Here is a 27,087-nt window from a genome sequence, read left to right as displayed (position 1 = left end):
AAGAGCTTCACCTCTTCGGCAGGGTGGCCAACCTGCCTGACGGGTCCCGGCAGGGTAGGGGAGAGGACGTGCGACGCCTCGGGCCACGGGCCTGGGATGGGTCGTTGGCCAGGGCCGGGGTGCTCTCGGTCCTGTCCTCACGCCGCTGACGGCTACGCGGACGAGCGGTCTTGGCTGTGCGCCCGTCTCAGGAGCGCGTCTTGTGTACAGGCGCTGAGCACCGTCCCCTTCCTCCCAGGGAGGCCCCCCTCATCCGGCGACAGAAAGCATGGCAGGAGCCAGGGGTCTTCTGAGGGCCTCAGGCCCTGGGAGCAGGTGAGGTTCCCACCCCGCCTGTTGGTGGTGGAGTCACATGCAGGCCCCTGTAGGGAGATGCCAGGCTGGGGTCCTCTGCCCTCGGGGCCCTGGCCAAGCAGGACAGAGGGCCGTGGGCAGTGCCGTGCTCACAGCTGGCAAACCGACGTCGCCGTGCTGGGTGTGTTCCGTGCGGAGGCCAGGAGACCTCGTGAGGGGCTGATGTCACTCCCTCAAGACTTTGCAGGCAGCTGGGCAGAATCCAGGCTAGACCAGGAGAGGCGCCTTGGCAGGAGAGCAGAAGCTGAGCTCTGCCCAGCCCCAGGCAGGCGCGGTTCTGGCTGGAGGCTTTCGGGGCTCTTTAGAGGATGAGGCGAGATGGCGGGGGGAGCCTCGTCATCAGCCGCGCTCAGGAAACAGGTGGTGTGTGGGTGGTGCTGGGAAGTCCTCTGTGGCCTTGAGTCCAGCCGACGTCTTGGCGGGCGACCTTGGCGACAGCTGCTGTTGGTGGGCCTTTCTGTGAGCAGGGTGCCCTGGCCCGGTGGGCTGGTCCCTGCTTTCTGCACCATGGTCCTCCTGGGACAGACAGCTCCAGAGGCGCTGTGGGTCGCTGGTTAGAGCGGCCTGTCGGTGCCTGCCTTAGGACTGGAGTTTAATCACAGCCCAGGGAACCTTGCCTTCCACTCGTGGCTGCCCAGCGTTCGTCTTGTTCCTGTGGCTGGTCTTGGGCCCCGTGGGGGTGTGCTGAGGGTGAAGGCTGTCCCTGTGCACGTGTGGTGGTGCTGAGAGTATTTCCAGTGCTGGGCTGCGTGCTGACTGCCTCGCGCATGGTGTCTCCCCTGAGCCAAGCACGATGGTGCTGTCTCTGTCCCCCAGCAGAGCGCTGAGCCCCGTGTCAGACAGTTAGGAAGCCGTGGAGGCAGGATTTGAATCCTGGTCTGCGCGTCCTGGGAGCTCCATGGCGTCGTTTGAGGCTGGAGCCGGGTCCTGGAGAGGTGCTCCGTGTGGTCGCAGAGCGCCCTTTGCCACGCGTTGCTCTGCGCAGTGGGGCCGTGCGTCGTGGGCCTGCAGGTGTGACGTGTCGGGCCAGGCCCTTGGTGCGGATCCGGGGGACCTGCTGTGGGAGCGGGTGAGGGGAAGCCGAGCAGCCTCGGGGCTCTGCCTGCCACGCGCTGTGCATGCCTGCCGAGCCCAGCTCTCTGGGGCGCTTCACACCCGTCACACGCGCCAGCTCTGGGCTGCTCTGACGACTGCAGTTTATTCTGAAGATCGGTCTTCCTGCTCTGGGCTGTACGTGTCTCAGAAGAGCCCTTGGCTTCAACCTGTTAGTGTTTGAGGAGCCCGGCAGTGCCAGGGGCTTCCCAGGTGGCGCTCGTGGTAAAGACCCCGTTTACCGACGCAGGAGTCGAAGCAGACGCAGATGCAGTCCCTGGGTAGGAGGATCCCCTGGAGGAGGGCATGGCGCCCTACTCCAGCGTTCTTGCCTCGAAATCTTACGGACGGAGGAGCCTGGCGGGCTGCAGTCCAGGGGGTCACAGAGTCGGACACGACAGAAGCAACTCAGCCTCAGCCTGGGGAAAGTGTGGCTCCAGGGCAGCGCGGGGCGGCCAGTGGTGTTTCCCAGCGGCAGATTAGGAGTGAGCAGGTCTGTCTCGTGTGTGTGTGTGTGTGTGTGTGTGTGTGTGTGTGTGTGTGTGTGTGTGGCGGGGTCGGGGAGGGGGCGGGCAGAGGCACACCTGAAAGACGGGGGTGCTGTGTTTGCTGTGGACCCACTGTGACAGGTGAGACAGAAAGACAGGGTGAGGTTTTTGGTAAGAGCTTGTGGATGGTGCTCTTGCTTCTCATGTCGCCGGAGAACTTAGCAGAAGAGCAGGTGAAGGCAGTGGGAGCTGGAAATGCAGCTTTGGACACTGAGGTCTGTTAGAAAAGTGTGTGAAGCGTGGAGAGGCGGTTGGCACGCGGGCTGTAGCCAGGGTAGCGTCTAGACCGGGGCGCCCTTCCAGGTGGGTGAGGATGCGGCTCCACCTCAGCCTGCAGCTGACCAGGCGGGTGGGGACTCCAGAGAGCTGCTCTGCGGTCCTCCTCGCCCCGGACACGGGCGTCTGTGGGGTAGGCGGACGCGAGCCGGCTCCGTCCCCCCGGCGGCCTCGCATGGATGCGCCCCCGCCCCCTCCCCCAGGTGTTCCGGAGCCGCCCCCTCCCTGCGGGGCTCGTGCCTGCACGGTTCCTGCTGCCTCTGCCTGAAGTGGCACTGTGCCCGCCGGCCCTCACCACACTCCCCGCGTACTGTGTCCCCGCTGCCAGCCGCGCTCCCTGGGCCCAGAGGGCCGCCCGCCGCGCTCTGGTTGAGCGAGGGAATGGATGAGTGGTTCGGCTGAGCGCACAGGGATGTGCCAGGCGGACAGAGTGAGGCCTGCGGCGTGGGAGCCTGTGCTCTGCCCATCCCGGGGTGCCAGGCCAGACGTCAGGCTGGCAGGAGCCCAGGTCAGGCAGGCTCTGCACGGGTCAGCTGGCCCCTGACCGTGCCGTCCTGCCGGGCAGCCAGGGTGCCGAGGGGCCAGGCTTCGCCTTGTTCCTCTGTGCTCTGCCGTTGTGCGTGGTGCCCCAGCCCCGTGGACTGGCCTCAACTCGCTGATCTCCCTTGACTGGGGATGGGGCGCTGTGGTGCTGCTGCAGGCCCTGGACAGCCCGCCTCAGCTTCCTGCCGGGATGGCTTGTGCGCCCTCTGGGCCCCCTCCCGACCCTCTGTCCCCACTGGAGGGGGCAGGGCGGGCACGGGAGCCCCAGGCTGTTGGGGGGGGGTGTGCCCCCGTCCCACGCGGGAGCCGCTGAAGGATGCGTTGGCCCTTCCCACCAGCTGTCCTGCTCGTCCTGGCCATCACCGTCTCTGCAGTGGTGGCCTCGGGGTTCTCAGTGATGGAGACAGAGGCTCGCCTGTTTGCTCAGCTCTTGGTGCCACGCGACCTAATGGCCTTTGGCAGGAGGTGTGGAACCAGAGGCGTCTGACAGCTGGTCTCCACGCATTCTTCCTGGTGGTCATGCGCGTGTGGGCTCCATGGCCCTGTGAGGCACTGGCCATGGGCTTGATGGCGGCAGAGCAGGAGGCTCTTGCTCAGGCCGCGCGCCCTCGGCTGGTCGCTCATGGGGCCCCGGGGCCCAGGGGCGCTTGGAGACACAGGCAGCCATCCTCCTGTAGCTGCCCTGGCTTCGCGCCATCTCGGGTGATGTTTTCCGGGTTTTTGTTGTCTTCCGCAATTCTGGCTGGATCTAACAAGGTGAGAGTTACTCTCTCTAAGAACCGTTTCCTGGCCTAGTTGGTAACCAGGAGGTGACAAACAGATCTCTCCTGGCCCTCTGCTCGTCCCCTCGTCCCTTTATTCCTTAGACCTCCCTCCTTGCTTGGGACTCAGGGCAGGAAGAGTCTCCGCGCCGCTGTGCAGTGGGGGGCACGGGCCTCGGTCCGGCTGAGGGTCTGCGCCCGCCTGCAGTGCCGTGTTTCGACGTGAGGTGGTGCCTGCAGCCCTCCGAGCCACTTGGTCTGACTCTCCTCAGAACCTCCTCTGTGGCCTCCCCGGAGGGAGGGCTATTCCAGGCTATAAATTCTGCGGCCAATTAGAGAGGATGGGCGCGCACGGGAGGGCGGTGCCTGGAGGCTTCTCGGTTGAGGGCCCTTTGCAGATGCTTCCCGGGGACAGTGTCCGTGTCCTCTCCTTGAGTGGTGGATTCCGGGCCACCAGCTGCTTCCCCATCAGTGTGGGCGAGGCCGTTGGGGTGGGGCGTGGAGGTGTGGCCCCGCGCCGTTCCCCTTAGGGTGGGCATGGACCTCCAGTGCTGATGGCTGTTCCGGCTTGGCCCTGAGCCTCAGGAGCTGCTCTCACTTTCTAGACTGTGGCCGCCTGGCTTCTGTCCCTGAGACCAAGCCCTATCACCCTGAGGGAGAACCCAGTCCATCCGGGGTCCTGGTGGTGCCAGGCCCGCAAAGGACCCCCCTGGCAGTGCTGGTGGTTTTGCCCAGGCTCGTGTGAGGGCAAGGCAGGGGCTGTGTGTGGAAGCCCGTGGCTGCAGTTGGCACTTGGGTGGCGCGATCCCCGAGGCTCCCCTGGTGCTGGAGGTGGCGGCTCCTCCACTCCCTGGTCTCTGTGGGGTCAGCGCTGGGCGCCCAGCTCTTCTCCAGATCAGTGAGAGCAAAGACTGCGTGTGGGGCCCCCACAGGCTCTGGCTCGGCAGGTCTGCAGGGGCGGCCGGCTCCGTGTTCCCTGCAGGTGCCTGTGGAGCCGGAGCTGCTGGTCCAGGGACCATGCTCGGAGCAGCAACAGCTCGTCCTCCCCGGGTTCCTGTTGCACGGAGAGAGGCCTGCTCACTGCTTTCCTGTCATCGTCTTCCGAGAAGTCCGCTAAAGCCCCGTGAGCTCCCTGGACTGAGGGAGGCTCTGTTCTGTTAGGGGTTGTCAGCCTCTTGCTTTTGGGTCGCTCACTTCCTGTGGACACACACAGGGATGCTACCCCCCTGGGGCTGTGGCCCACGGAGGCCCTGGCATCGCTGGGTGAGGCCTATGGGCAACCCCCAGGCCCTCTGCTCCATGCATGGACCTGAAGGCTCTGGGCCTCAGGTGGGCCTGTGGCGAGTCTGTGCTCAGCGTGGCCGGTAGTCAGATGCCCTGCCTCTGACCCTGGAGGGGGCCCTGTGCTCACGTCCCAAGGGTGACCCTGTCCTCATGGGCTCTCTGGCCCTGCTCGGGGTGGAGGACGCGGCTCTCACTGGGGCATCCCTCCCTGCCGTCCGCCCGGCGGGCAGAGTGGACGCTATGGGGCAGAGTGTGCAGTCTGAGCTTGCACCGGCAGAGATGCTCGGTTTGGTCCAGTGGCTTTGGACAAGGGAGAGGGCAGAGCAGGGGCCGGGAGGCAGTGGTGGTGGCCTGAGGGCAGGACCTGCTGGCAGAGGCGCTCCTGGGACGCAGCTGCGGGCCCCCCTCCCCACCCGCCCTCCTCCCCCAGGCCGCCCCCCAGCCAAGCAGAGGCTGGGGCTCCTCGTCCTTGCTTCAGCCAGCTTGTGTTGTCTTCTCAGCAAGATGAGATGCGTTAATATTTCACACCCAGACTGTTTTCTTGCATGTTTTTCATTTCCATATTTAAAACGCCATTTACATATTCATGGGCCTTTTAAATAAGTTTTTATTGTTAAGAGATGTGGAAGTGGATAAAATGTGAAACTCCCCCTTTTATTCAAGCACTGGAAAAAATGTTCATCCCCGAAACGACATCCGTTTGAGTGGTGAGTTTTGTGGCGGTGGCTGTGGGAGGATTGCCGCGGGGGCAGCGTGTGCCCGGACGCGCCTCCCCATCCCTCGAAGGCGGACGCTGCGCCTGGGGGCCCACCTGAACGCTGATGGCTGCACCGGCTTCTCTCTGGGGGCAGGATGCTTGGTGTGGACTTGGCCAGGCCTCTCCCTGCGGTGTCCGAGGTGGGCTCTGGTGGACGGATCCGGGCTGTTCCTGAGCGTGCAATGGACCCTCCCCTGCCGCCGCCCCCTGCCCGCCATCAGAAGTGCTTGCCCCTGGCTGCAGCGTGGCCGTGCCTTTGAGGCAGCTGGGTGTGGGGAGAGAGCCCAGCCCTGGTGAGGGTGTGGCCGGGCTCTGCTGCCCCTGGGTGCGGCGCGGGGCAGGGAGGGCCAGGCTGTGCCGGGGCCTCTGTCTGCGCGGGGAGAGGCCCCTGCCTTCCTCCGTGCTGGGTTGTTACCAGGTCACTGAGGACATGTGAGGGGCTGGCCTGCGGCCGGCTGGACGGTCTTCCCGTTTCTTCACGTCGGGCCACTAGTGAGGTTGGGCGCGCCTTTGCTTCTGATGTTGGGGTGGTGGGGAGCCAGCTGGAGACCTCAAGCACTGACCGGGACGGGGAGCCCTCCAAGGGCACTGAAGGGGCCGGGGGGTGTCTGATCTTCAGCCAGGCATGGCTCCGGGGAGTGACCAGGTGCTTCGGGGCTGTAGCTGTGTGGCTTGGTGTGTGTAGAGGAGCCTCGCGAGGGCTCTTCAGAGTCTGAATAATGGAGCAGCAGCCCAGACAGTCCTCGGAGACCCCGGGAGACTGAGGCTTGTTTAGACCCAGACTGCAGAGCTCCTGACCTTCACCTGAAATTGTGTCATCTCAGTGGTGATGCATCTTCTCAGTGGTAAACAAAGTCAAAGTCACGCGTTACGGTCTGTTTTATCTCTGTGAACTTCTGGCCACAAGATCGTGGCCTCAAGGCCGCCTTCCCGCATCAGACCCGCGGCATCGCCCACTCTCTTGGCTTTCTTGGAGACAGACTGAGTGACGGTCACTTGGTGAGGGCTCTGATGGGAGCTCTCGTGTGAGCTGAGGTGCCGTTGGCTTTCGTCAGCGTGGCCAAGTGGACGCCTGGCCTCTGGAGACCAGGGTGTCAGAGGCGCGGCTCCCCAGCTGCGGGTATCGCCTCTCTCCACGTGGAGACCTCACGCGACGTGGACTGGGGCGTCCCCGGCTGGACTTCTTGTGGCTGCTGGGGCTCGCGGGGTGTGGCCTGTGCCACCGCCCAGCCTCCGGAACTGTTTGAATGACAGCTTCTTCCAGTGCACATGCTCTTTGCCCCACACTGGTGCTCGCTCAGGGCTCCGGCCGTCGCCAAGGCAGGTTCCTCCAGAGACCAGAGGCAGGCCTGGCCGGAGGGCCAGGTTGCACTTCCAGGCCAGGTTACCTGACTCTGTGGGCCAAGGGGAATTTGCCCCATTGGCTGAAGGCAGAGGGGACCCTGGGCACACCTCCCTTGGACTGCAGGCCTGGGACGCGGAGGAGGGAGCGCTGTCCCGCGTGCAGCCCTGGCGGAGGGCAGCAGGGCTGTGACCGCGGAAAAGCGAGGTGACAGTCCTCAGCCGGGCTCAGCCAGCGGGTGGGTGGCCCAGGGATCCCTGATCTGCTGTGTGACAGTTCTGTTAGAGGACAGACCTGGGCTCAGAGCCCTCCAGTGAGGAAATACCACCCAGCAAGCCGCTGCGGTTGAAGAGGCGCCCGGGTCACCTCCACCCTGGGGAAGCAGGCAGAATCTTCTTTGCTGGCTCCCTCCACAGGTGCGTTAGAATCTAGGTTTCCACAGACGCTTGGATGAAAGCAGAAGTGAATAATCCTTGAATGTTGTTTGCTGTTGGATGAGGAGATGGTGAAGAGATCCTGTGGCTGGTCCCTGACCCTTGGTGCCTCGGAACTTCCGCTTCCTTGTCTCACTGGAAGGGATTTGGGGAGGCCAGCCGGGGCGAGCAGAGATTGCTCGTGGCAGGGGCCTGTGCAGACGGCCACCCCCTCGATCGGCCGTCTGCGGAGGCTGAAAGTGGGGTCCTCGGGCCCGAGGCTCGGGTTTTCTGTGCCCCTTGACTTCCATGCAGGAGGGGTCACAGTGTCTTTCTGACGCTGCTCTCAAGTTTCCTGACACTTTGTGTGCACTTCGGGAGCCCTGAGCCTGAGGACTTCCTGCTCAGCCGCCCCGCTGGCACTGGCTCGTTTGAAAGAACAAGCCCAGGAGAGCGCACGTGGGTTCTCGCTTCTCTCCGGCTCACCAGGCAGTCTTGGGCACTCTCTAGCCTCTCTCAGCAAACCTTTGCAGGCTGGGCTTCTGGCTCTCAGCGGCCACGGGACCCCCTCCTCTCGCCCGGGGGAGCTGGGGCAGAGGTGGGGTGGAGCGTGGGGAGGGGGCTGCTCTCTGAGGACGGGGGCGTTTTGTCACGTTCCTCAGCCACTAAGTGTCTGAGAAGCTTTCCCCAGTTGTGGTGTTTCCCGGAAGGGGCTGTTCCTGTCTCAGAGCATAGCTAGTTTTGCCGTGTGGCAGAGTGGCAGGGTGGCAGGGGTCTCAGGTCCTCAGCAGCAGAGCTGGTTTTCCTTCCAGCTGTTCTTTTTTTTTTTTTAACTTTACAATATTGTATTGGTTTTGCCATATATCAACATGAATCCTCCACGGGTGTACACGTGTTCCCCATCCTGAACCCCCCTCCCACCTCCCCTTCCAGCTGTTCTTGTTCCCGATGGTCAGTGTGGGAGGCCGCCTGGCTCCAGGTTGCTTCCAACCTGATTCCTGGTTACGTTAAGAACTGGGGCTCTTGGAGCACAGGGGGCCACCATGTGCCTGGAGAGCATAAGACTCGGGGGTCCAGGCATAGCGCTTAATGAGAAAGGACAGGGCCTCCCCAGAGCTCGTACAGCTGCTGGGCCACTCAGTGGTGATGGCTGCTGTCTAAGCGGGCAGAGTTTTATTTATCCTGTGGTGGATAGAGAGGCTGATTTCTTGTCAGATATTTCCATCTTTCATCCAAGTAAGAAACTAGAGGCTTTCTTGCCAAGATTTAGGAACAAGTCAAGGATGTCCAATTTAACTTCATACTGGAAATCCTAGTTAATGCAGTAAGACCAGAAATAGGAAATAAAATGTGCACAGTGGGAAGAAGGATGAAATAAAACTGTTTGCAGATGATATGATTGTTTATATAGAAATCCCAGAGACTCAAGCAAAAAGCTCTTAGAACTAATAAGTGATTATAGCAGGGTTGCAGGCCATAGGTTAATATATTTAAGTCAATGAACATTTAGTTTGAAATTTAAAACATTATGTCACTTACATTAGCACCAAAACAGACAGATTCTAAGGTAAAAACAAAACAAAATTTTTGTGCAAGGTCTAACGAGGAAAATTATAGACATCTGATGAGAGACGTTAAAGATCTGAAGCAGAGACGTTCCATGTTCATGGATAGGAAGACTCAGTCCTGTCATCTTGTCAGTTCTTTTCAGCATGATATGCGTATTGAATACAGTCCTAATCAGAACGTGGGCAAACTGATTCTAAAGTTTGTGTGAAGACCAAGAGCCCGGGAAGAGCCAGTACAGCATCGAAGGAGAACAAGGTTGAAGGATTAGCCTCCAAGACCCCCCAGGCCTCCCAGGCCTCCCAGACCTCCCAGACCCCCCAGGCCTCCCAGGCCTCCCAGACCCCCCAGGCCTCTCAGGCCTTCCAGACCCCTCAGACCCCCCAGGCCTCTCAGGCCTTCCAGACCCCTCAGACCCCCCAGGCCTCTCAGGCCTTCCAGACCCCTCAGACCCCCCAGGCCTCCCAGACCTCCCAGACCCCCCAGGCCTCCCAGACCTTCCAGACCGCAGAAAGCGGGGCAGTGCAGTGCTGTGGGGGGAGCAGCCAGCCAGCTATGGGGCAGAGCGAGGCCCCAGGAGCACCCTGGGAGAGGTGGCGTGCTTTGGTGAGAGAGCAAAGGCAGTCATGTCAGCAAAGGTGCTGCGGCCACTGCACGTCCACAGGCTGAGCAGGCACGTGGATCCAGATGCAGACCTCTCGCTCTCACACAGATGAGCTCAAAACGCACTACAGACCTAAGTGTAACACGCAGAACCACGACTGTCCTGCAAGGGGGAGGACGGGGTGTGGCTGAGTCTCAGTTGAGCAGTGACTTTCCAAAAGCAGCGTCAGAGCCACAGTCTGTGAAAGAAAAAGTTGGTGAGCAGGACCTCGTTAAAACCATAAACTTCAGCTCCATGAAAGATGCTGTTCAGAGAATGAAAAGACAAACCACAGAGTGGGAGAAGCACAGCTGACCCTTGAACAGTGCAGGCGTGAACCCTGTGTAATCCGTGATCTGCGTCCTCGGCTTCCACCAGCCACAGCCTGTGCAGTACTGTGGTGTGTACTGCTGAGAACACCCGTGTGCAAGTGGAGCTGTGCAGTTCAGACCTGCGTTGTTCCAGGATCACCTGCATCTGCAAAACCTGTGTGTGGTAAAGGACTGGCATCCACTATGTAAAAAGAACTCTTAAAGCCCAAAGTAAAAGCCACCCAGTTAAAACATGACCAAAAGATCTGAACAGACACCTCACCAGAGAACACGCTGCTGCTGCTGCTAAGTCGCTTCAGTCGTGTCCCACTCTGATCGACCCCCTAGACGGCAGCCCACCAGGCCCTGCCGTCCCTGGGATTCTCCAGGCAAGAACACTGGAGTGGGCTGCCATTTCCTCCTCCAATGCATGAACGTGAAAAGTGAAAGTGAAGTCGCTCAGTCGTGTCTGACTCTTCGTGACCCCCTGGACTGCAGCCCACCAGGCTCCTCCGTCCATGGGGTTTTCCAGGCAAGAGTACTGGAGTGGGCTGCCATCGCCTTCTGCGCACCAGAGAAGATAAACAGAGGCAAACAAGCATATGAGAGGCTCCCACATTGGGTCATCAGGGAAAGACTAAAACGACAGTGAGATACCAGCACACCGCTGTTAGGGTGGGCAAAGCTGGGCGCGAGCAACACCCAGCACTCCTGGGGGTGCGGAGCAACAGAGCCTCATCGCCGCCGGGGCGAGCGTGGCACAGTCGCTCTGGAAGGCAGCGTGGGATTTCTTACAGAAGCAAACATGCTCCCCTGCAATCCAGGACTCAGGGTCCTCGATGTTTACCTGAGAGGTGTGAAAACTCAGGTCCACATAGAAACCTGCACACAGGTGTTTCTGTCAGCTGTGTTGATAAATGCCACAACGGAGATGCAACCGAGATGTCCTTCGGTAAATGAACGGGTGACCTGATACATCCAAAGAGGAGAGAGAAGGGAGCTATCAGGTCATGAAAAGACGCGGAGGAGCCGTAAATGCACGTTGTTAAGTGGGAGAAGCCAACGTGGAGAGGCACATAGTGCCCGGTTCCAAGTGCACGGCGGTCTGGGGACCGCAGGGGCGCGGTGGTTACCGGGGCTCGGGGGACGGAGGGGTGGAGAAGTTTTTGGTGGAGTGAAACTCCTCTGCATGACCCAGGAACGGGGGCTGCATAACACCGTGTGTTTCTCTGAGCCTGTTGAACGTACAGCCCGGCAGATGCACCGTGATGTGACGCGTAGTAATGTGTCCGTTCACTGTGTGGCCAGCACGCTGACCTGAGGTGCGGTGCTAGGGGAGAGTGGGTGGGAGGCTGTAAAGCGAAAACTGCTTTAAAAATAATGTCTTCATTTACAACAAACCAAGACAGATGGGCCTAGAGAAGGAGCATCCTGGCAGTCAGGGTCTCGAGGCAAGCGCGGATAGTTTATCCTGCTGGCCCGGCGGCCTGGGGGCGTGGGAGAGGCTCCGCTGACCGGGAGGCGTGGGCTCCGGCCGGCCTGGCGCCATGGGCAGCCGCTCCCAGTGGGGCGGCAGGTGCGGGTGGCGAGGCTCCTCAGCCTGTGCCGGCGGGGGTGTCGGACCCAGGTGGCTGCCAGCTACTGTCTATGGACGCAGACCCGCTGGGCCAGGACGCAGGGCTGGGCGCGGCTGTCACGCCGTGCTGTGCTTCTGGCCTGGTGTGCCGCCACCGCTGGGACCCAGGGTGGGGGGCTGTGCCGAGGCGGGCAGGCGGAGGGGCTGGGGTCACGGTAGAGAGAGGCTGGGACGAGGGGTGGCGGGGTACACAGACCAAAGCCCAGGGTTCCGCCGGTGCCAGCAGGGTGTGCCAGGCCCCCTTTGTGAGTGTGAGCCGGGAGACCCCAGCAGGGCTGCCCATGCCAAGCAGGGCCCCCTGGAACCGGGCTCAGCAGGGAGGGAGAAACGGAACTTTGAATTTCAAATCGGGTTAAATTCCTTCCATTTAAAATCTTGACTGTTCCTTCTCTGTTCCTGTCGGAGAGCCAAGGATGTTTAGCATTCTCTCATTTCTATGCTCTGCTAATTTTATTGTCTTTCCATATTTTCTTGCCATAAATGTAACAGATTTTATTATGTATAAACCATTTTTAATATAGCCTCTCATAAAGCCGGAGGAACGAGGGGGATTATGCCTTGGCAGCCCTCAGAGCGCACGCGTGTCCTTCCATTTTTAAGCCTCTGGGTCAGGCCTCCGTGGAGCCTTCCTGACATGCCCCTTGCCCGGCCTTCCAAGGGAGGGGGCGGAAGGACAGGTCCTTTCCTGGGTGCTGCCCACACCTGGAGACTCACTGCTTCATTGCAGTTGCCCCCGGCTGGGCTTGGGTGTCTCAGCTCTGCTCGCACGGTCGCCCGCCCTTCCCGCATGAGGCTGGAAGAGGACTCTGGCTCGGACCTGCCAGGGTCTCCAGCCGTCTCAGCCCAGGACTCGGGGTGCCCAGGAACCCTCCTGGGCCTCTGAGGGGGTGCCATCTAGGAAAGCTGCTCTGGAGGGGGCGTTTGGGAGCAATTTTGTGATCTGTTTAAATATCCATGACCTTTTGGGTAATGACTCCATAATGTGTCTTATCATTAATTGTAAAATACCTTCACAGATGCGTTTCCAGCAAGTTAACCCTGTCCTCCGAGATTGAGCTGTGTAGCTGTGTTTCAAACACGACTGGTCCTCGAGGCACCTGCAGCTCCTGAGGCCTCGGTCCTCCTGGGCCGCGTGCCGCGTGCCACCCTGGACTTGGCAGGCAGGAGGGGCACAGGAGGGGCACAGGGGGCAGCCAGGGCCTGTGCTGCCCAGGCGTGTGGAGTCCGTGGGTGCCACTGCGCCCTGGGAGGAGGTCGTGAGAGGGCTGGGCCCTCAGTGCCGGGAGCGAGCCGGCAGGACAAGACGCTGTACCTGCGTCTCCCATGGAGCCTCCTGACTCGCTGCTCGCCCGCTCCTCAGAGACGCTGCTGCGTGTGCTTGCTGGCGGGGGACCAGCTCCTCCTCCCCCGGACGTCCCGTCTGCACGTGGAGCTCGCTTCTTCATTGTGGATGCCCTGGGGCAGGGCGCGGGCGTCTCAGCTCTGTCGGCTCCGTCGCCCTCTGTGATGGGCAGACTGCAGAGAGCATGCATGGCCCTCAGGAGGCTGGCACGGTGGAGGGAGGTCACTACGAGGTGGAGGTGTCCTGGGCCCCGAGGCCTGCTCTTCTGTCAGAAGCCCTGGGCGCGGCCTCGTGGCGAAGGCGTCTCTCCTCTCTGCTGCTGGCCTGGGGGCCCTGGGAGGTCGAGCCCAAGGCGCCGGTGTGCTGCGGGTCCCCTGTGCCTACCTCTCTGCTCCTCTGATGGTGGTGGCTGCAGACAGGACCCTGGGGAGGCTGCAGGCCCCTGCAGGCTCTCGGGAACCGAGGAACTCCGTTTGTGTCTCCCACCGTGAGCCGCTAGTCCCGTGGTCTGCTGTGCGGTCTTCTCTTGTCCCGGGGGAGCATGTCTGCCCATCTGTCCATGTGCAGACGGCACCTCTGGAGGTATGGGGTGACTGCTTTTCTCCCTGGTGAGAAGAAACACCCGGGGTTTCCTGTAACTTGACCTTGAGAAACCAGATTTCCTTGGCATGCTTGTCAGCGGCGGGTCACGGTGGGGAGGGATGTTACCAGACAGGAGTGGGTCTCGACAGGCGCCTCCCGGAACCCCCCAGACACGGCTCACTGTCCTACAGAGTGAGCCCGGAGCCTTCCCGCCCCTGGGGACCACGCTGTAGACCCCGAGGGCAGAGTGCCCTGCTCCTGCCGGCCTCGCGTGCGTCCCCTTGCCCTCTCCACCTGGCTGGGCTGGGGTCGCTGTCAGCTCGCTGCTTCTGAAGGGGTCCTGCAGGCCTGCCCTGGAGCTGAGTTCCCGCTGGCTCTGGGCTAGAAAGATGGTCAGAGTGCTGCCTGCTCTGGGTCCCCACCGGCCCCGCGGGGCCTCTCCTGTCTGTCTCCTTGGCGCCGGCAGGGGCGGCTGCTGTGGCCTTTGCTCTGCGGGGAGCGGGGGGGTCAGTTCCAGCAACGCTTTTCCCTCCCCTGCGACCCCAGACAGCCTTTGGAGCCACGAGAGGGTGGTGTGCCGCCCCCCGCTGGCAGCTGGGCTTTCCTCCTGCTTCCCGTGGACTTGTGTCCGTGGGGAGAGAAGTGGGGACGAGGGCAGACAGAGCAGCTGCCTCCTCCTGGGGCCACAGTGGACGGTCCTCGCGCTCCCTGGCCAGCAGAGCGAGGTGGCCATCGGGCGCCTGTGGGCGAAGAGGGTGGTCTTGGAGGAGCGGCTGCCTGGGTTGCTCCCGGAGCTCCAGGGACGCAGGGGCTCCACGCCAGCAGGCAGCCCGGCCGGTGACCCAGGGTGTTCATTGGAGTGACTGCTGGGGCCCCTGTGGGCCATTGACCTGGGACGGCGGAGGCTGGGGCCAGGCCCTCGGCTTCACTGTGATGGAGGTTAATTGTGTCTGCTCCAGCAAGCCCCACGTCACACGCCACCTGAGAGGCCGCCTGCCTGCGCTAAGGACTCTTGATTAAACAGCTCCCGTCGGAGAGGTCATCCAGAGCTGCTTCTGACTGTCACCTCTCGAAACAGCTGCTCGAGTTTTGGCTTCAAGAGTCCTCCTGAGGAGCGACTGCTCTGTGAGAGCCCAGTGCCCAGGTCCTGGCTGGCGGCCTGCAGCCTTTCCCTCGTGCCCCGGCCCTGGGGGGCGGCATCACGTCCCGGACAGTAGCCTGGCCCCCGGGCCGCCCAGCTGTGGAGCCGCGGTGCCCAGGTGGAGTGGTGAGGGGAGATGCCGCAGGGGTTGCTGAGCCAGTGGGCGACACGTGCTGTTCAGCCCCAGAGAGCTGAAGCCGTCCGTCTGGGCCCAGAGAACTGTGGAGAATGTATGCAGAGCGGAGTCATTATCTGGCTTCAGGAAACCTAATTGATTTGGAAACAGTCTGGGGGATGCTTCAGCAGCGCCCGGAGCTCTCCGTGGAGAGGAGCCAGTTCTTTGGTCCAAACCAGATACTGAATTTATTGTGAATTGAAGTAGCCTCAGTACATTCTTATAGCTAATGAACATGATTAAAAGTACATTGTATTTGTTGGGTGCCCTCGTGTGTCAGGACCTTGACAGGCGTTGCTGTGGTGGCCCCAGCAGTGCCAGGAGCTGAACCCGACCGTCCTCAGGCTTTGGGGAGGCCGAGAGCCAAGGCCGAGGCCAGTGCTGGGAGGTGCGGGACAGAGCCGAGGCCATCTGTCCCCCCTGTCCGGCTGCCCCAGCCGACGCTCTCAGGGCCAGCGAGTCCTTGAGGGCGGTGGGGCTGGTGGGCACCCAGCACCCTTCAGTCTTCGCTGTCCCCACTGGGCAGTTTACTGGGTCCAGCTCCGAGGGAATTCATCCCCGAGAGCCATGGTGACTGGTGGGTCGTCCAGGCGTCTCCCCGGAGTGCTGCGGGCTAGGCAGCCAGGCGCCTCTCCCAGCTGCCTGCATCCTCCTGAGTGGGCCCACTTCACCTGTGCACCCCCAACCCTGCCTCCCTGCTCCCGTCGCTGTTGCGTGAGGGGCACGCCTGACTCTTGTGACCCCATGGGCTTTAGCTCCCCAGCTGCTTCTGTCTGTGGGATTCTCCAGGCAATAATACTGATGTGGGTTGTCATTTCCTACTTCACAAATCATGCCCTCCTGTCGGGGAGACCCTGAAGCCGGGGTTCAGAGTCCTGGCCACGTGGCCTTTGGGCTGCTCTGTGAGGCCCACGGCGCTCCTCACGTGGACTGCTTTACTACAGAGCCTCTGTTTCGGTTCGCTTTTCATTCGAGAGGCTCTGTTAGGTGTACGGTAGCACCATTTATCATTGGAGAAGGAAATGGCAGCCCACTCCAGTGTTCTTGCCTGGAGAATCCCAGGGACGGGGGAGCCTGGTGGGCTGCCGTTTATGGGGTCGCACAGAGTCGGACACGACTGAAGCGACTTAGCAGCAGCAGCACCATTTATCAGCTGATTTGCCCGACCTTGTGGAGCTGGGGTTATTTATTTTGAGGTCTGTGGTTTCTAACAAGGCCCCCACAAGGCGGGCAGTGTGGTGGTTGCCCCGCCTGGCAGGGCACTCTGGCGTCTGCCTGGGGCTGACAGTGCGCTAAATGCTGCCACTTGGGCCGTCACCACCTCCTCGGTGACGTGACTCGCTGAAGCTGGGTTTAAGAGCGGAGACGGGTAGCAGCAGGCAGTCCTCAGAAGTCACCCTGGGCCTTCTTGCACGGGGCTTTCGGAGGAGAGGTGCCTAGCGTGGCCTTGTGCTGGACGCCGGGCTGGGCCACGTGCGCGCGGCAGCGGCGGCGGCTCCGTGCTCCTGCTCGCACCGCCCTCCCCCTCTTCCTGGCCCAGCCTGGGGACCGCTGCTGCCCCAGGGCTGCCAGGGCGGGGCCTGTGCTCCAGGCGGGGCTGGCTGCCCGTGTGCGCGTCCTCTCCCGCTCCACGTGCTTGTGGGTGTTGGAGTCACTGTTTTCAGAAGTGAGGTTTGAAGCTGCCTGTTTCTTGACCCTCTTTTGAGTCTAGTCGTTTGAATATGTGGATCAGTGAACTGGGAGCCTCTGAGTTGTTTCTAGCAGGAACTTTGGGTCAGCTGTTGCTGTTTAGTTGTTAAGTCTGAACTTTTTCTTCAGAAAAAGTTAGTCCCTTTTCTCAGTCTCCAGAGTTTGCTCAAATTCACGTCCATTGAGTCAGTGATGCCATTCAGCCATCTCATCCTCTGTCGTCCCCTTCTCCTCCAGCCTTCAGTCTTTCCCAGCATCAGGGTCTTTTCCAGTGAGTCAGTTCTTCCCATCAGGTGGCCAAAGTATTGGAGCTTCAGCTTCAGCATCAGTCCTTCCAGTGAATATTCAGGGTTGGTTTCCTTTAGGATGGACTGGTTGGATCTCCTTGCTGTCCAAGGGACTCTCAAGAGTCTTCTCTAGAACCACAATTTGAAAGCATCAATTCTTTGGCACTCAGTCTTCAGCTCCAATACTTTGGCCACCTGATGCCAAGAGCCAGCTCATTGGAAAGACCCTGATGCTGGGAACGATTGAGGGCAGGAGGAGAAGGGGACAACAGAGGATGAGATGGTTGGATGGCATCACTGACTCAATGGACATGAATTAAAGCAAACTCCAGGAGATAGTGAAGGACAGGAAAGCCCAGCGTGCTGGCAACCATGGGGTTGCAAAGAGTCGGACGTGACTCAGTGACTGAATAGCAACAGCCTTCTTTATGGTCCAGCTCTCACATCCACACGTGACCACTGGAAAAACCACAGCTTTGACTAGATGGACCTTTGTCAGCAAAGAAATGTCCCTGCTTTTCAATGTGCTGTCTAGATTGGTCATAGATTTTCTTTCAAGGAGCAAGCGTCTTTTAATTTCATGGCTGCAGTCACCACCTGCAGTGATTTGGGGTCCAAGAAAATAAAGTCAGCCACTGTTTCCATTGTTTCCCTATTTGCCATGAAGTGATGGCACCAGGTGCCATGGTCTTAGTTTTTTGAATGCTCAGTTTTAAGCCAACTTTTCCACTCTCCTCTTTCACTTTCATCAAGAGGCTCTTTGAGACAGGCCAGGTGGTCTGGTATTTCCATCTCTTTCAGAATTTTCCACAGTTTGTTGTGATCCACATAGTCAAAGGCTTTAGCGTAGTCACTGAAGCTGAAGTCGGTTTTTTTTTGGAATGCCCTTGCTTTTTCTATGAAGCCCTTCTTCTCATCCACTCTCACTTTAATCATCTTGCTGCATCTCTGCAGCTCCAGGGGCCTGTGTGGAGGTTCTGAACCCCACTTCACAGATGAGAGGCTGAGGGAGTGACTTGGCTGCAGTCCACACAGAAGTCCAGTGGAACTACTTGGGTCTCCTGCGCCCGGTCAGCCTCTGTCCCCAGGCAGGAGCAGTGCTAGGCAGGAAGTAGCTCAGGAGCGTCGTCCCTTCTTATCTGTCTGCAGGAGCACCCGTGTCAGCAGGGAGAGGGACAGCGGCCGGGCTAATTGGCTGCTTCCAGAAGCCGAATGCTGGCTTGCTTTTGAATAGATGCTCTGAGCTGGCTTTTTAGGTCGTCTGTTTTATTGAGATTTTAAGGCTGGACAAATGTCAGGACTCTCTCTTGATATGATCTCCTTAGTTTATTTCAAGAGCTGCCAGGAAGACCCTGGGAACCACTGGATAGAAACCAGGGCAGAAGCCCGAGCCGGCGTCAGCAGCGTCTAGGCCTTGTGTTGCTCTGCCTGCCTCCTGAGGATGCCTCTCTCCCGTCTGGGTGCGCGGCTGGCCGTTGGTCCCCAGCTCCTGTGTGGCCGCCTCCGAGCCCCACAGCGGTCTTCTCCCAGTTAGGAACCCCGTCCCTTGGAGGGGTTTGTTACCAGCTCAGTTAGCCAGACCCGTCCCTGGCTCCCATGGATGGGTGAGAACTCATAAATACGTAGAGGCTGTTTTAAACTCTGTGTCAAAATCCTGTCCTGAAAATACAGGCCCCTGCTTTGAGGAGGGCCCTGCGGTCGGCGACCCCTGGTGCCGGTGGGCGGGTGGCCGCGGGGGGGACAGGCAGGCTGCGCAGCCACCCCGGGTTAGGAGGGGCCGAGCCCCGGCCGCCTGTAGTGTCCCTGGTCCTCATGGCCCTGGGTCTCGCCTGGGCACTGAGGCAGCCCTGGGTGGGGACCCGGGCGCGGCCCCAGCTCCTTCCGAGGTGTCGCTGCTCCCGTTCCGCTCGCCTGGGCCCAGATCTGCAGCGTCTGCGTCCGGGGCAGTGTGGACCTCCAGCTGCTACCAATGCTGTCTGTTCGGACTGGGTGGCCAGGCTGGCTGCAGGCTGCACCCCAGGGCCCCCTGGCTCTCAGGGCCAGAGCTGAGCTGCACCCGCCCCCGCCTCCCGGAGTGGTGAGCATGGCTCCTGGCAGTCTGTGACGGTTCATGTCCTAATGGAGGGCTAGGCAGGGGCCCTGGTTCTCTTGAAGAAACTTAAAAGCTTTGCCAGAGAAACAGGGTGCTGACTAGTTGTTGGCTTATTTATTCGTCTCTGGGCGTGAATGGTAAACAGCTCTGCTTCTTGGCCCAGCGGGAACAGATGGGAGCCTTTGCCTGATTGATTCCTTACCTGCGGGGCTGCTCGGCTGGGGGGAGCCGATCGATTTGGCACCTCCTGCCAAACCTGCTCTGAAATGGGCTTAATTGCCTCCAGCCCCGCTCTCCAGCACCAAGTGTTCCCATAAATTTTGGTTGGAGATGTTGCTCTGCTCAGGCTGCTCTTCCCCTGGGACTGAAGTCTCTCCCTAGGGTGTATCCTTGAAGCAGCCAGGCTCCTGCCAGCTGGGACAGCCAGGGGCTTCGGTGGCGCCCTCCTGGTTGCTGGGGAGCAGGCCCAGCTGTCGCTGACCCGGTGAACATGGGACGGCTCCCCTGGTCGCGATTGGGAGGCTAGTGCTGGCCTCAGTCACAGACGCGGCCCCAGGGCCCCCGGGTCACTTGCCGTCAGGCTCTCCTACTGGCCAGGTTCCTGCTGGTGCCCCGGAGCCTCTGCGGGGTGGTTACTGATTTCATTCCAGCCCTCGGGCTGGCGTCATCCCTGCTTCCCTGGGGCTGCTGTCTACACATGAGGAAGCGGTCTTGGCGTCCACCTTGTTTCCTCTGCTTCCCCGTGCCCAGGGCAGGATGGACACCATCCCACGAGAGCCGGAGGAAGCACCGAAGGGCCGGTTCCCCATCAGGGAGGAGAGCTGGAGACGGCACCGTGCAGGGACCATCTGCTGGGCCAGCCTGGGCTTCACTGTGTGGGTCTGCAGCCTGTGCAGCTGAGTGAGAGGCATGCTCGCCCTGCCCTGTGCCAGCCGTGACTGCCAGGGGGACGGCCATCTGTGCACGGGGGACTCACGAGGCCCACCCTGACCAGCCAGGGCCCCCCCGGCTCCCCAGGGAGGCGCCCCCATTCAGCAGCGGCCGCCTGCAGCTGCCCGTTAGCACCAGCCTGGCACAGCCGCCCTCGCCGCTGTGCCCCGTGACGCCCCCAGTGCTGGGTGCGCGCATCCGTCCAGGCCCTGGCTGTGTGCTCACACGTGTCTGTGAGCGCGGCCTGGTGCCAAGGAGGCCGCCCCTGGGCTGAGCCCAGCCCCGCTGTCCGTCGGGCCCCTGGGCTGGTGCTGCGCCAGTCGGGGGGCATGTCTGCGTCTGCCCTGGGGTGTCACAGGGTGGCCTCTGTGGGCCCCCGACACTGCAGGATGGCTCTGAGCCCGAGCTCCTCCTCTCTCTCCCCCTCCACATGCTCTCCTCTCCTCGCATGTGCTCCTGTTTACAGATCCATCTTGGAATGGTGAGCCAAAATAATTATAATGTTTTCTGTGTAAAAAAAGCCTTTCTCTTTGTGTGTTGGGGAAACAGAGCGATGCAAGACACAGCTCCTGGTGTGAAGGCAGCTTCTAAGAACTGTCCCGTCAGAGGCTCAGAGAGCTCCCGCAGGGAGGAGGGCTGGGCACCCCGTGGACTTCCAGGCCTGAAAGGCTCAGCGGGGCTGGGGGAAGGCGAGGGTTTCCAGGCGGGAGGCGGGCGGGGTGTACGTGACCGGACCTCTGCTTCGTCACAGGGTGTGCCATCTGGTGTAATGTTTCGGGTGTGTTGTTGGGGCGGGGCAGCCAGTGGAGAGAAGGCTGGCTGGAAGGAAGTGGTTCTGGGGATGGGCAGCGGGCAGAGAGCAGGGGCTCCTGCGTGTCTGGGTTTGAGCCCGTGTGGCTGGAGGTACCTTTTATCAAGAGAGCAGGGGAGGAGACCAGGATTGCCCAGATACTTGGGCTTCACTGGACGTGTGGGTCACGGAGTCTGTGGCCTCCAGGAGAGGCCCACAGGGAATGGGGTCATCCTACTGGCCTCAGACCCAGGCGTGCAGAGTGACCCGGGCTCCTCCCTGGGCGTCGGCTGTGGTGCCTGGAGGTGGTGCTGGGAGGGGCGCGGAGCGGAGGCAGCGCCGGGGGACGCTCTGTTCCTGAGCACTGGGGTCCCGGGCAGCCCCAGCAGGGCCCAGGTTCGTGACCGAGAGCCCCTTGGAGGGGCGTCTTCCAGCTCGGCCCCAGCTGAAGTGCAGGTGTGCCGGGGCGGCCCTGCATGGGGTTCCGCCATGTCAGGAGGGGAGGGTGGAGGCGGGCGTCGTCCCCCCACAGAGGAGTGGGGAGGGGCAGGGGTGGGGGGGTCATGGACCACCAGGCAGAAGGGCACCACCTGCGAACCAGCCTTCGTAAAGCCCGCCTGGCTGAGCACCCCCTGCCCGTGGCGCGCTCTCGCTGACCCTGGGCTGTGCAGGGTTCGTAGAGCGGCACGGCGGGCTGGGGGCTCCCCAGGGCACATTGCCGAGGTGAGCGCTCGAGGAGTCTGGAGTCCGCAGCAAGGACCCCCGCTCCAGCCTGCACAGACGACACGGGAAGAAGGAAACACACACCAAGGAGAGGCTCTCGCTGCTGAGAGTAAGCCACGATCCCCACGCAGCGGAGCGCCAGGCGGCCCATCGGCAGGCTCCCTGTAACCTGTGGGGCCGCCGCGGGCTTGAGGGACGTGCGGCCGGCGACAGCGCTGCTCCGGGGCAGGGCGGCCCACTGGGCCGGCTCCGGGGGGCGGGGGCACACCGCGAACCGCCCAGCCAGGCCTGCTGGGCCACGGGGCCTGGGCAGGGCCCAGGTGGCAGGCGGTGACCGTGCCTTTGGTGCTGGCTGGGAGAGGGCCCTCCGGGAGCGCTGAGGGCTGTGTTCTGGCCCCGGGTCCGCCCCGCAGGGCAGGTGCCCCGTGCACGCTCGTGTTCGTGTGTGTGCACACCCAACGCGCCCGCTGTGTTTGGGCTGAGGGTCCTTGGTGCACACGCAGAGGAAGGTGTCTATGTGCAGGTCAGACTGGGGCCTGTGCATGGCAGTCGGGGCCGGCTCCATCCCCCAGGGCCAGGAGCCCAGACAGGCGGAGGCCGCCCAGAGGCCCTTGGTGCCCAGGGCCCTCGGGCACAGTGGGCGGCCTTCAGGCCTTCCGCACCCTTCGCAGCCTCAGTGCAGCTGCAGAAAACTCACAGGCAGCGAGGAGGCCCCTTCTCTTCACACTTCCCTGGGATTTTGCCAGCTTCCCAAGCCAGGTTCCCACGTTGTGTTAGCGTGCTGCGTCTCCTGGGTTTCTAACATCTGGAATGGCTTGTCCTTCTTGGGTCTTTCACGACCTTGGCTCTTCTGAAGAGCCCTGGCCAGATGTTTGTAGGACGTCCCGAGACCAGGGCGTGAGTGATTTTTCATCACCGTTAGGTAGAGCTGTGAAAGCGCAGAAGCGGTGCTGTGACTTCTCGGGTGTGGGGGGGAGGTTCTTGGCATTGGCGTGTTCAGATGTGGGTGCTGAGGGCCTTGGTCACCGGCTCCCCCAGTGAAGGCCGGGTGTCCCCTTCCGACTGAGAAGTGTCCTGGGGTGCCTCCCGCGACCGTGTGGGTACCCGACGTCCTCCCGGCTCCGCCTCCGCCTCTGCAGCGTGCGTTGCCAGGTCTTCTGCAGCCTGCGTCACCGTGGCAGTTTCCCAGCTCCCTCATTTCTTCTGTGTGTGTCCATTGGGCTTGTCAGAGGAGGACTTGTCCCTTCTCCCCGCCTGTTTGCTTGGTCGGTTGTTGGAGTCGACGTGCGTGCTGGCTTGATTTGCTCGGGTGATCCGAGCCTCGGGCTGTGGCCGTCTTTCGAGTTGGCTCTCGTGCCCTTTCCGTTTGCCACGGTTCTGCTTTGAGCGCTTTTCCTCTCTCTGAACTCGTGTTTTCCCCGCCCCTGTCACGGAGTCGCCCACTTTCCCAGGGAGCCCTGGCTCCTGCTGGGACGGTCCTAGTCTCCTGCGGGTCGTTTTTCCTGTGATATTGAGGGGCTCGGCTGTGCTCACGGCCCCCTGCCTGCTTGTTCAACCCGTGGACACAGGCTCTGCTCAGCCGCCCGCCAAGGCTGTGCTGAGCGGGGTGTGTCTGTCCACGCCCCCATCAGTGCGCTGCCCCCCGGCCGCCGCCCGTCCACCCCAGTGCCCCTGGGCTTGTCTCCGGACGTTGGCCCTGCAGCAGGCGTGCGCTCCCGCCGCCCCGCTCTGCACGGCCTCCCAGGCCTGTGTGGAGCCCCGCTCCTGTTGGCTGGCCGTCCCCGCTCTCCTCGCCCCCAGCCTGCGGTCCTTCTCTTGGGTCTCTGTGCTGGATGGACATGCTGCACGCGAGGGCTGCTCCTGCACCAGAGCAGCCGCCTCACTGATGGCCTGGTCCTGAGGGCTGTCCTTCCAGGGGTGACGGGCAGGGTTGAGGCTGGAAGTGGGCGGTTTGCAGAGGACGGGGGCAGTGGGGTCCTGACAGCTGCTCGTCTTGGCCGGGCTCGACGTCTCGCTGGCTGTCCTGACCATGGGCAAGGGATGGGCCTGCCCGACCTGTCTTCATCTTTAGGGGGGTCACCCCTCCCACCTCAAGTCAGGCCCAGATGGGGAGGGTGGCACCCGGGGGCCCAGTGAGGGCCATAGGCGGGGTCGGTGCCCGAGGAAGCTGGAGAGCAACGGGCTGCCCTGGATTTGGCTGGCTGGACAGCGCCCCGGCCTCCCAGGACTGTCTGTCACCCCCGCCAGTCCAGGCCGGCCGATCTCGAGGCCTCCTCTCAAGTGGAGCTCAGGGCCCTGCCGACATCCTCCTGGCAACGGGCAGAGCAGCTGCAAAGCCACGCTCAGCCGCCAGGACCTGGAGGCCACTTGGCAGGGTGGCCGTGTGCTGTGTCCACAAGCTGTCCTCTTGGCATCAGAAGGGACGTGGTGGCCCTGCAGAGTCCGTGCCGAGTGCATCCTGGCCTTTCGTGGGGTCACCACCACATCTGAAACCACGCGCCAGCAGGGGTCAGGGTGAGGACCCTTCCCTCCCACCCCCACCAGTGCCCGAAGGGGCGGGAGATAGCAGGCAGGCCTGGGAAGACCCTCCGCTCAGAAATAGGACCTGGGGCTGTGGGCAGCGTCACCCTCGCTTCCAGGAAGGCTCTGCCTCTGCCCCCCCGGGACACCCCGTCCCCAGCGACTCTCTGTGGAGCACTCGGTGCTCCGGGGCCGCCCAGTGGCCAGTGTGGTTCTCTCCCTACTCCCTCCCTGAGGAGACTGCAGGGTTGGGGTCTCGGCCCCTCACCCAGAGCCAACACCCCCAGGGAGGATTCCCAGAGCCCCCCAGCAGTTCCATTGGGCCAGGCCGGGGTGTCACAGAAGTGGGGTCCATGAAGGTCTGAGCCCAGCTATCCCTGGGGTCACCTGGGGTGCCTGTCCGTGGCGGCATCTGCTGGCGGCTCGGTCAGGGAGCTCACTTCCTGCAGGAGGAACGCAGGTCACAGCAGCTGGGCCGGTCACACGGCGGAGTCCTGACCCGCAGGGGCAGAGCAGGAGGTGCGCGGCCAGGATGGTGGAGCTGCGTCTGGGCCGTGACCAGGGGGCAGTGCAGCGCCCCAAGCACTGCGTCCGGCTCACTGGCTGCAGAACCCGGGGCCCAGGCCTCAGGCCAGTGCGGGGTCAGCTGCCGAGACCCCCGGGCAGGGCTTGTGGTCAGGGCGGCCCCTGATGACCTCCGGATACCCAGACCCAGGAGGCGTGCCTGCTGGCGCTGGGCCTGTGGTCCCCGTTGGTGCCTCAGGTCACCACTGATGCTGCCCCGTGTCCTCCACGAGCCGGCCAGCGCCTGGGGCTCACACAGAGGCTCTGGGGGGCACCGCCCAGGGTGGGGGCTGCCGAGGGCAGTGAAGCACCCCCACTGTGGCCCGACAGGCCAGGGCCGCCGTGGGTGGAAGCTGCCTGTCAGCGCCTCCCAGCGGCAGAGCACATGGCCAGGCGGGAGCTCAGAGCCGAGCCCGAGGGTGGGCGGCAGGGCCGGGCGGGCACAGGACCACAGTGGGTGGAGGCCACCGCGCCCCAGAGGGGAGCCCCGCCCCAGCCGCCAGCCAGCTGGCCCCAGGCCTCAGTCCTCCGCCTGCGGACCCCTCCCCAGACCTGCCCCAGGACCTGGGCTGGCCCCGCGTGCACCAGGCCCCTGCCCAAGCCGGGGCCACTTCCTGGCCCCGACAGGACTCACTCTGCCGGCGCAGAGCAAGACTAGGGCCCCTGCTCCAAGCCCGCAGCTCTGTCCTGGGGTCCGAGCCCCAGCCCCAAAGCCGAGGGGTCCTGGCCCCCAGCCCGACTGTAGCAGTCCCCTGCTCTGGGGTGCGTCTGCAGCCCGGGACATCCGGCAGTGCACTCGTCCCCTCCCCCGTGTGGTGCTGTAGCCGTGGACACCTGGGACCTGTGCTCGTCGGTGGCACGATAGAGGGCGGTGGCAACGTGACACAGCGCACGTGGGCTCTGCAAGCGGGGCCGGGGCCCCTCCAGGCCTGGAGGCCTCCAAGGCCCCCCTGCACCCCGCCTCCCCGGCTCTCCTCTCGCCACTCCCAGACACTACTAGGACTTGTGGAGAGCCGGGTCCCCACAAGCCATTCTGGGGCCGAGCCGGGTACAGCCAGGAGGCAGGCGGCCGCTGGGCCCCTCCTCACACCAGGGCACTGCCTCCGCCCCCAGAGCCGCCCTCCTGGCTCTGGGCACTGCGGGCAGCCTGCTTGGAGTCCCCTCCTCTGAGCTCAGCAGGGGAGGCACCCTGGGCTTCCACTCGTCCCCCAGGCCCCTGGCCCCAAGCGCCCCTCTCAGTGTGCGCCCGGCCTGAGTGCTCCCATGGCTGAGGCGGCCGGACAGCGGCCACCCGGGCAGCAGACCCTAGGCCCTGCTCCCGCCAGCAGCGGGCGCCGTGCGGGGTCCTGGGTCCGCCCCAGCTCACCCACTGCACAGGGCACATCTCCACGCAGCAGGTGGTGTCCCAGGACCCCCGGCCTCTTCCCAGACCCACCCGGAGCAAAACCAGCATCCTGCCTGCCCACCTTGGAGGGGGTACGGGTCATTCCGCCACTAGCCCCCGAGAGAACCAGGCCGAGGGGCCAGAGGGCAGTGGCCTGATGGGTGCAGAGTCGAGGGAGTGGAGGCTCAGGGAGCGGACGGCCCACCTTCGTGTGTGGGTGTGTGTCTGTACACGTATGCACACGTTGGGTAAACTTGTCCACCCACTGGTCAGAAGCATGGCTGTCCACGCTGGCCCATCTGGCTGCTGAAATGACCCGGCATTTCCAGCACCAAAACCTGAACCCCGAGGTCCATGGCCACCGCTTCCTGCACCCCCACTGGCACCTTACTGCCTCTCCTGTTAGTGGAGCCCCATTTTCCATGAATCTGCACACCACCCTTCCAACCCAGGATCCGGGGTCACCTACTGCTCTTGGGCAGAAGTGCTGCAGGATGCCAGTCAGGGACCCACTGCTGGCCAGGTCAGCCAGGGCCCTGGGGCAGCTGGGAATCAGGAGGGCGGGGTGCCGGGCACTGGGGAGACCACGGCCCGCTCCGTCATGGACCCACGAGGTCGGCAGCCCGCTCCTGTCTGCTTCTACCAGCCAGCTGCCGTGCCCACCTGGGCTAAGGCTCCTGAGACCCACAGACCACCTGTGGGCCTGCCAGCTCCCTCCCCTGCTGGGAGCTCTGGCCACAGACGTAAGACAGATGGTCACGGAGCTCCATGGCAAGCTCCGAGTGCTCCGGGAGCACAGTGAGAGCGCGCTTTGGGGCCACGATCCCGGCAGAACCACTCCACCAATACGTGACCCCTCCAAGGTCCCGCTCTACCCATGGACTCGGGCAGTGAGCTTGGCAGGGCTGGCACAGGCCTTGAGCAGAAGTCCTGCACCCAGGGTGCGTTGCTCGTTCACGTCACCGAAGTCCATGGTCTCCCCCGGTGGGAGCCCAGAGGCCAGGGTCCGCACCAGAGCGCGCTGTTGGCTGTGGGCGCCTGAGGAAACGCTGCCACGGGCCGGGACTGAGCCCCTCGGGACAAAGGCTCCGGGCAGCCCACGCCCTGGCAGGCCCGTCGCCCCCACCCCGCTGCCCCTGTAGGCCACAGCCCGTGCCAGTCAAGTGGAGGTGTCCCGCCCGCCTGGGGGGCGATCCCTAGTGCAGCGACCCCCAGCCCCCGCCGTTGAGGGCTGAGAAGTCCTCCTGACGGAATGTCTGTGCTGCCCCTGCGAGTGCGGAGACGCCCCCCTGCACATGACCAAAGGTCAGAAAACGGGGAGCAGAACTTGAGGGTGCCAGGG

The 27,087-nt window shown here is 62.7% G+C and overlaps 1 protein-coding gene across 11 annotated transcripts in view; it reads left to right on the top strand.

The window, feature by feature from the left end:
* The window catches only part of MAD1L1 (mitotic arrest deficient 1 like 1), a 286,697-nt gene that overhangs the window by 51,636 nt on the left and 207,974 nt on the right, over window positions 1-27,087 (top strand). Inside the window, exon 11 of one of the 11 annotated variants that reach the window (XM_086377000.1) lies at window positions 19,590-20,169. The exons of 6 other annotated variants lie outside the window; for them this stretch is intronic. In XM_086377000.1, coding sequence (XP_086233126.1) covers window positions 19,590-19,734 — 145 coding nt within the window. In that variant the 3' untranslated portion in view covers window positions 19,735-20,169. Of the gene's footprint in view, window positions 1-9,071; window positions 9,222-12,542; window positions 14,365-14,409; window positions 15,027-19,584; window positions 20,170-27,087 lie in introns of those variants that run through there. 4 more of the 11 variants (XM_086376999.1, XM_086377003.1, XM_086377001.1 and 1 more) reach the window with 4 other exon arrangements.

Source organism: Bos grunniens, chromosome 25, assembly GCF_055505025.1.
Source record: "Bos grunniens cultivar Pamir isolate PY7600 chromosome 25, Bosgru_T2T1.0, whole genome shotgun sequence".
NCBI lineage: Eukaryota > Metazoa > Chordata > Mammalia > Artiodactyla > Bovidae > Bos > Bos grunniens.
This window is presented reverse-complemented; position numbering and strand designations above follow the sequence as displayed.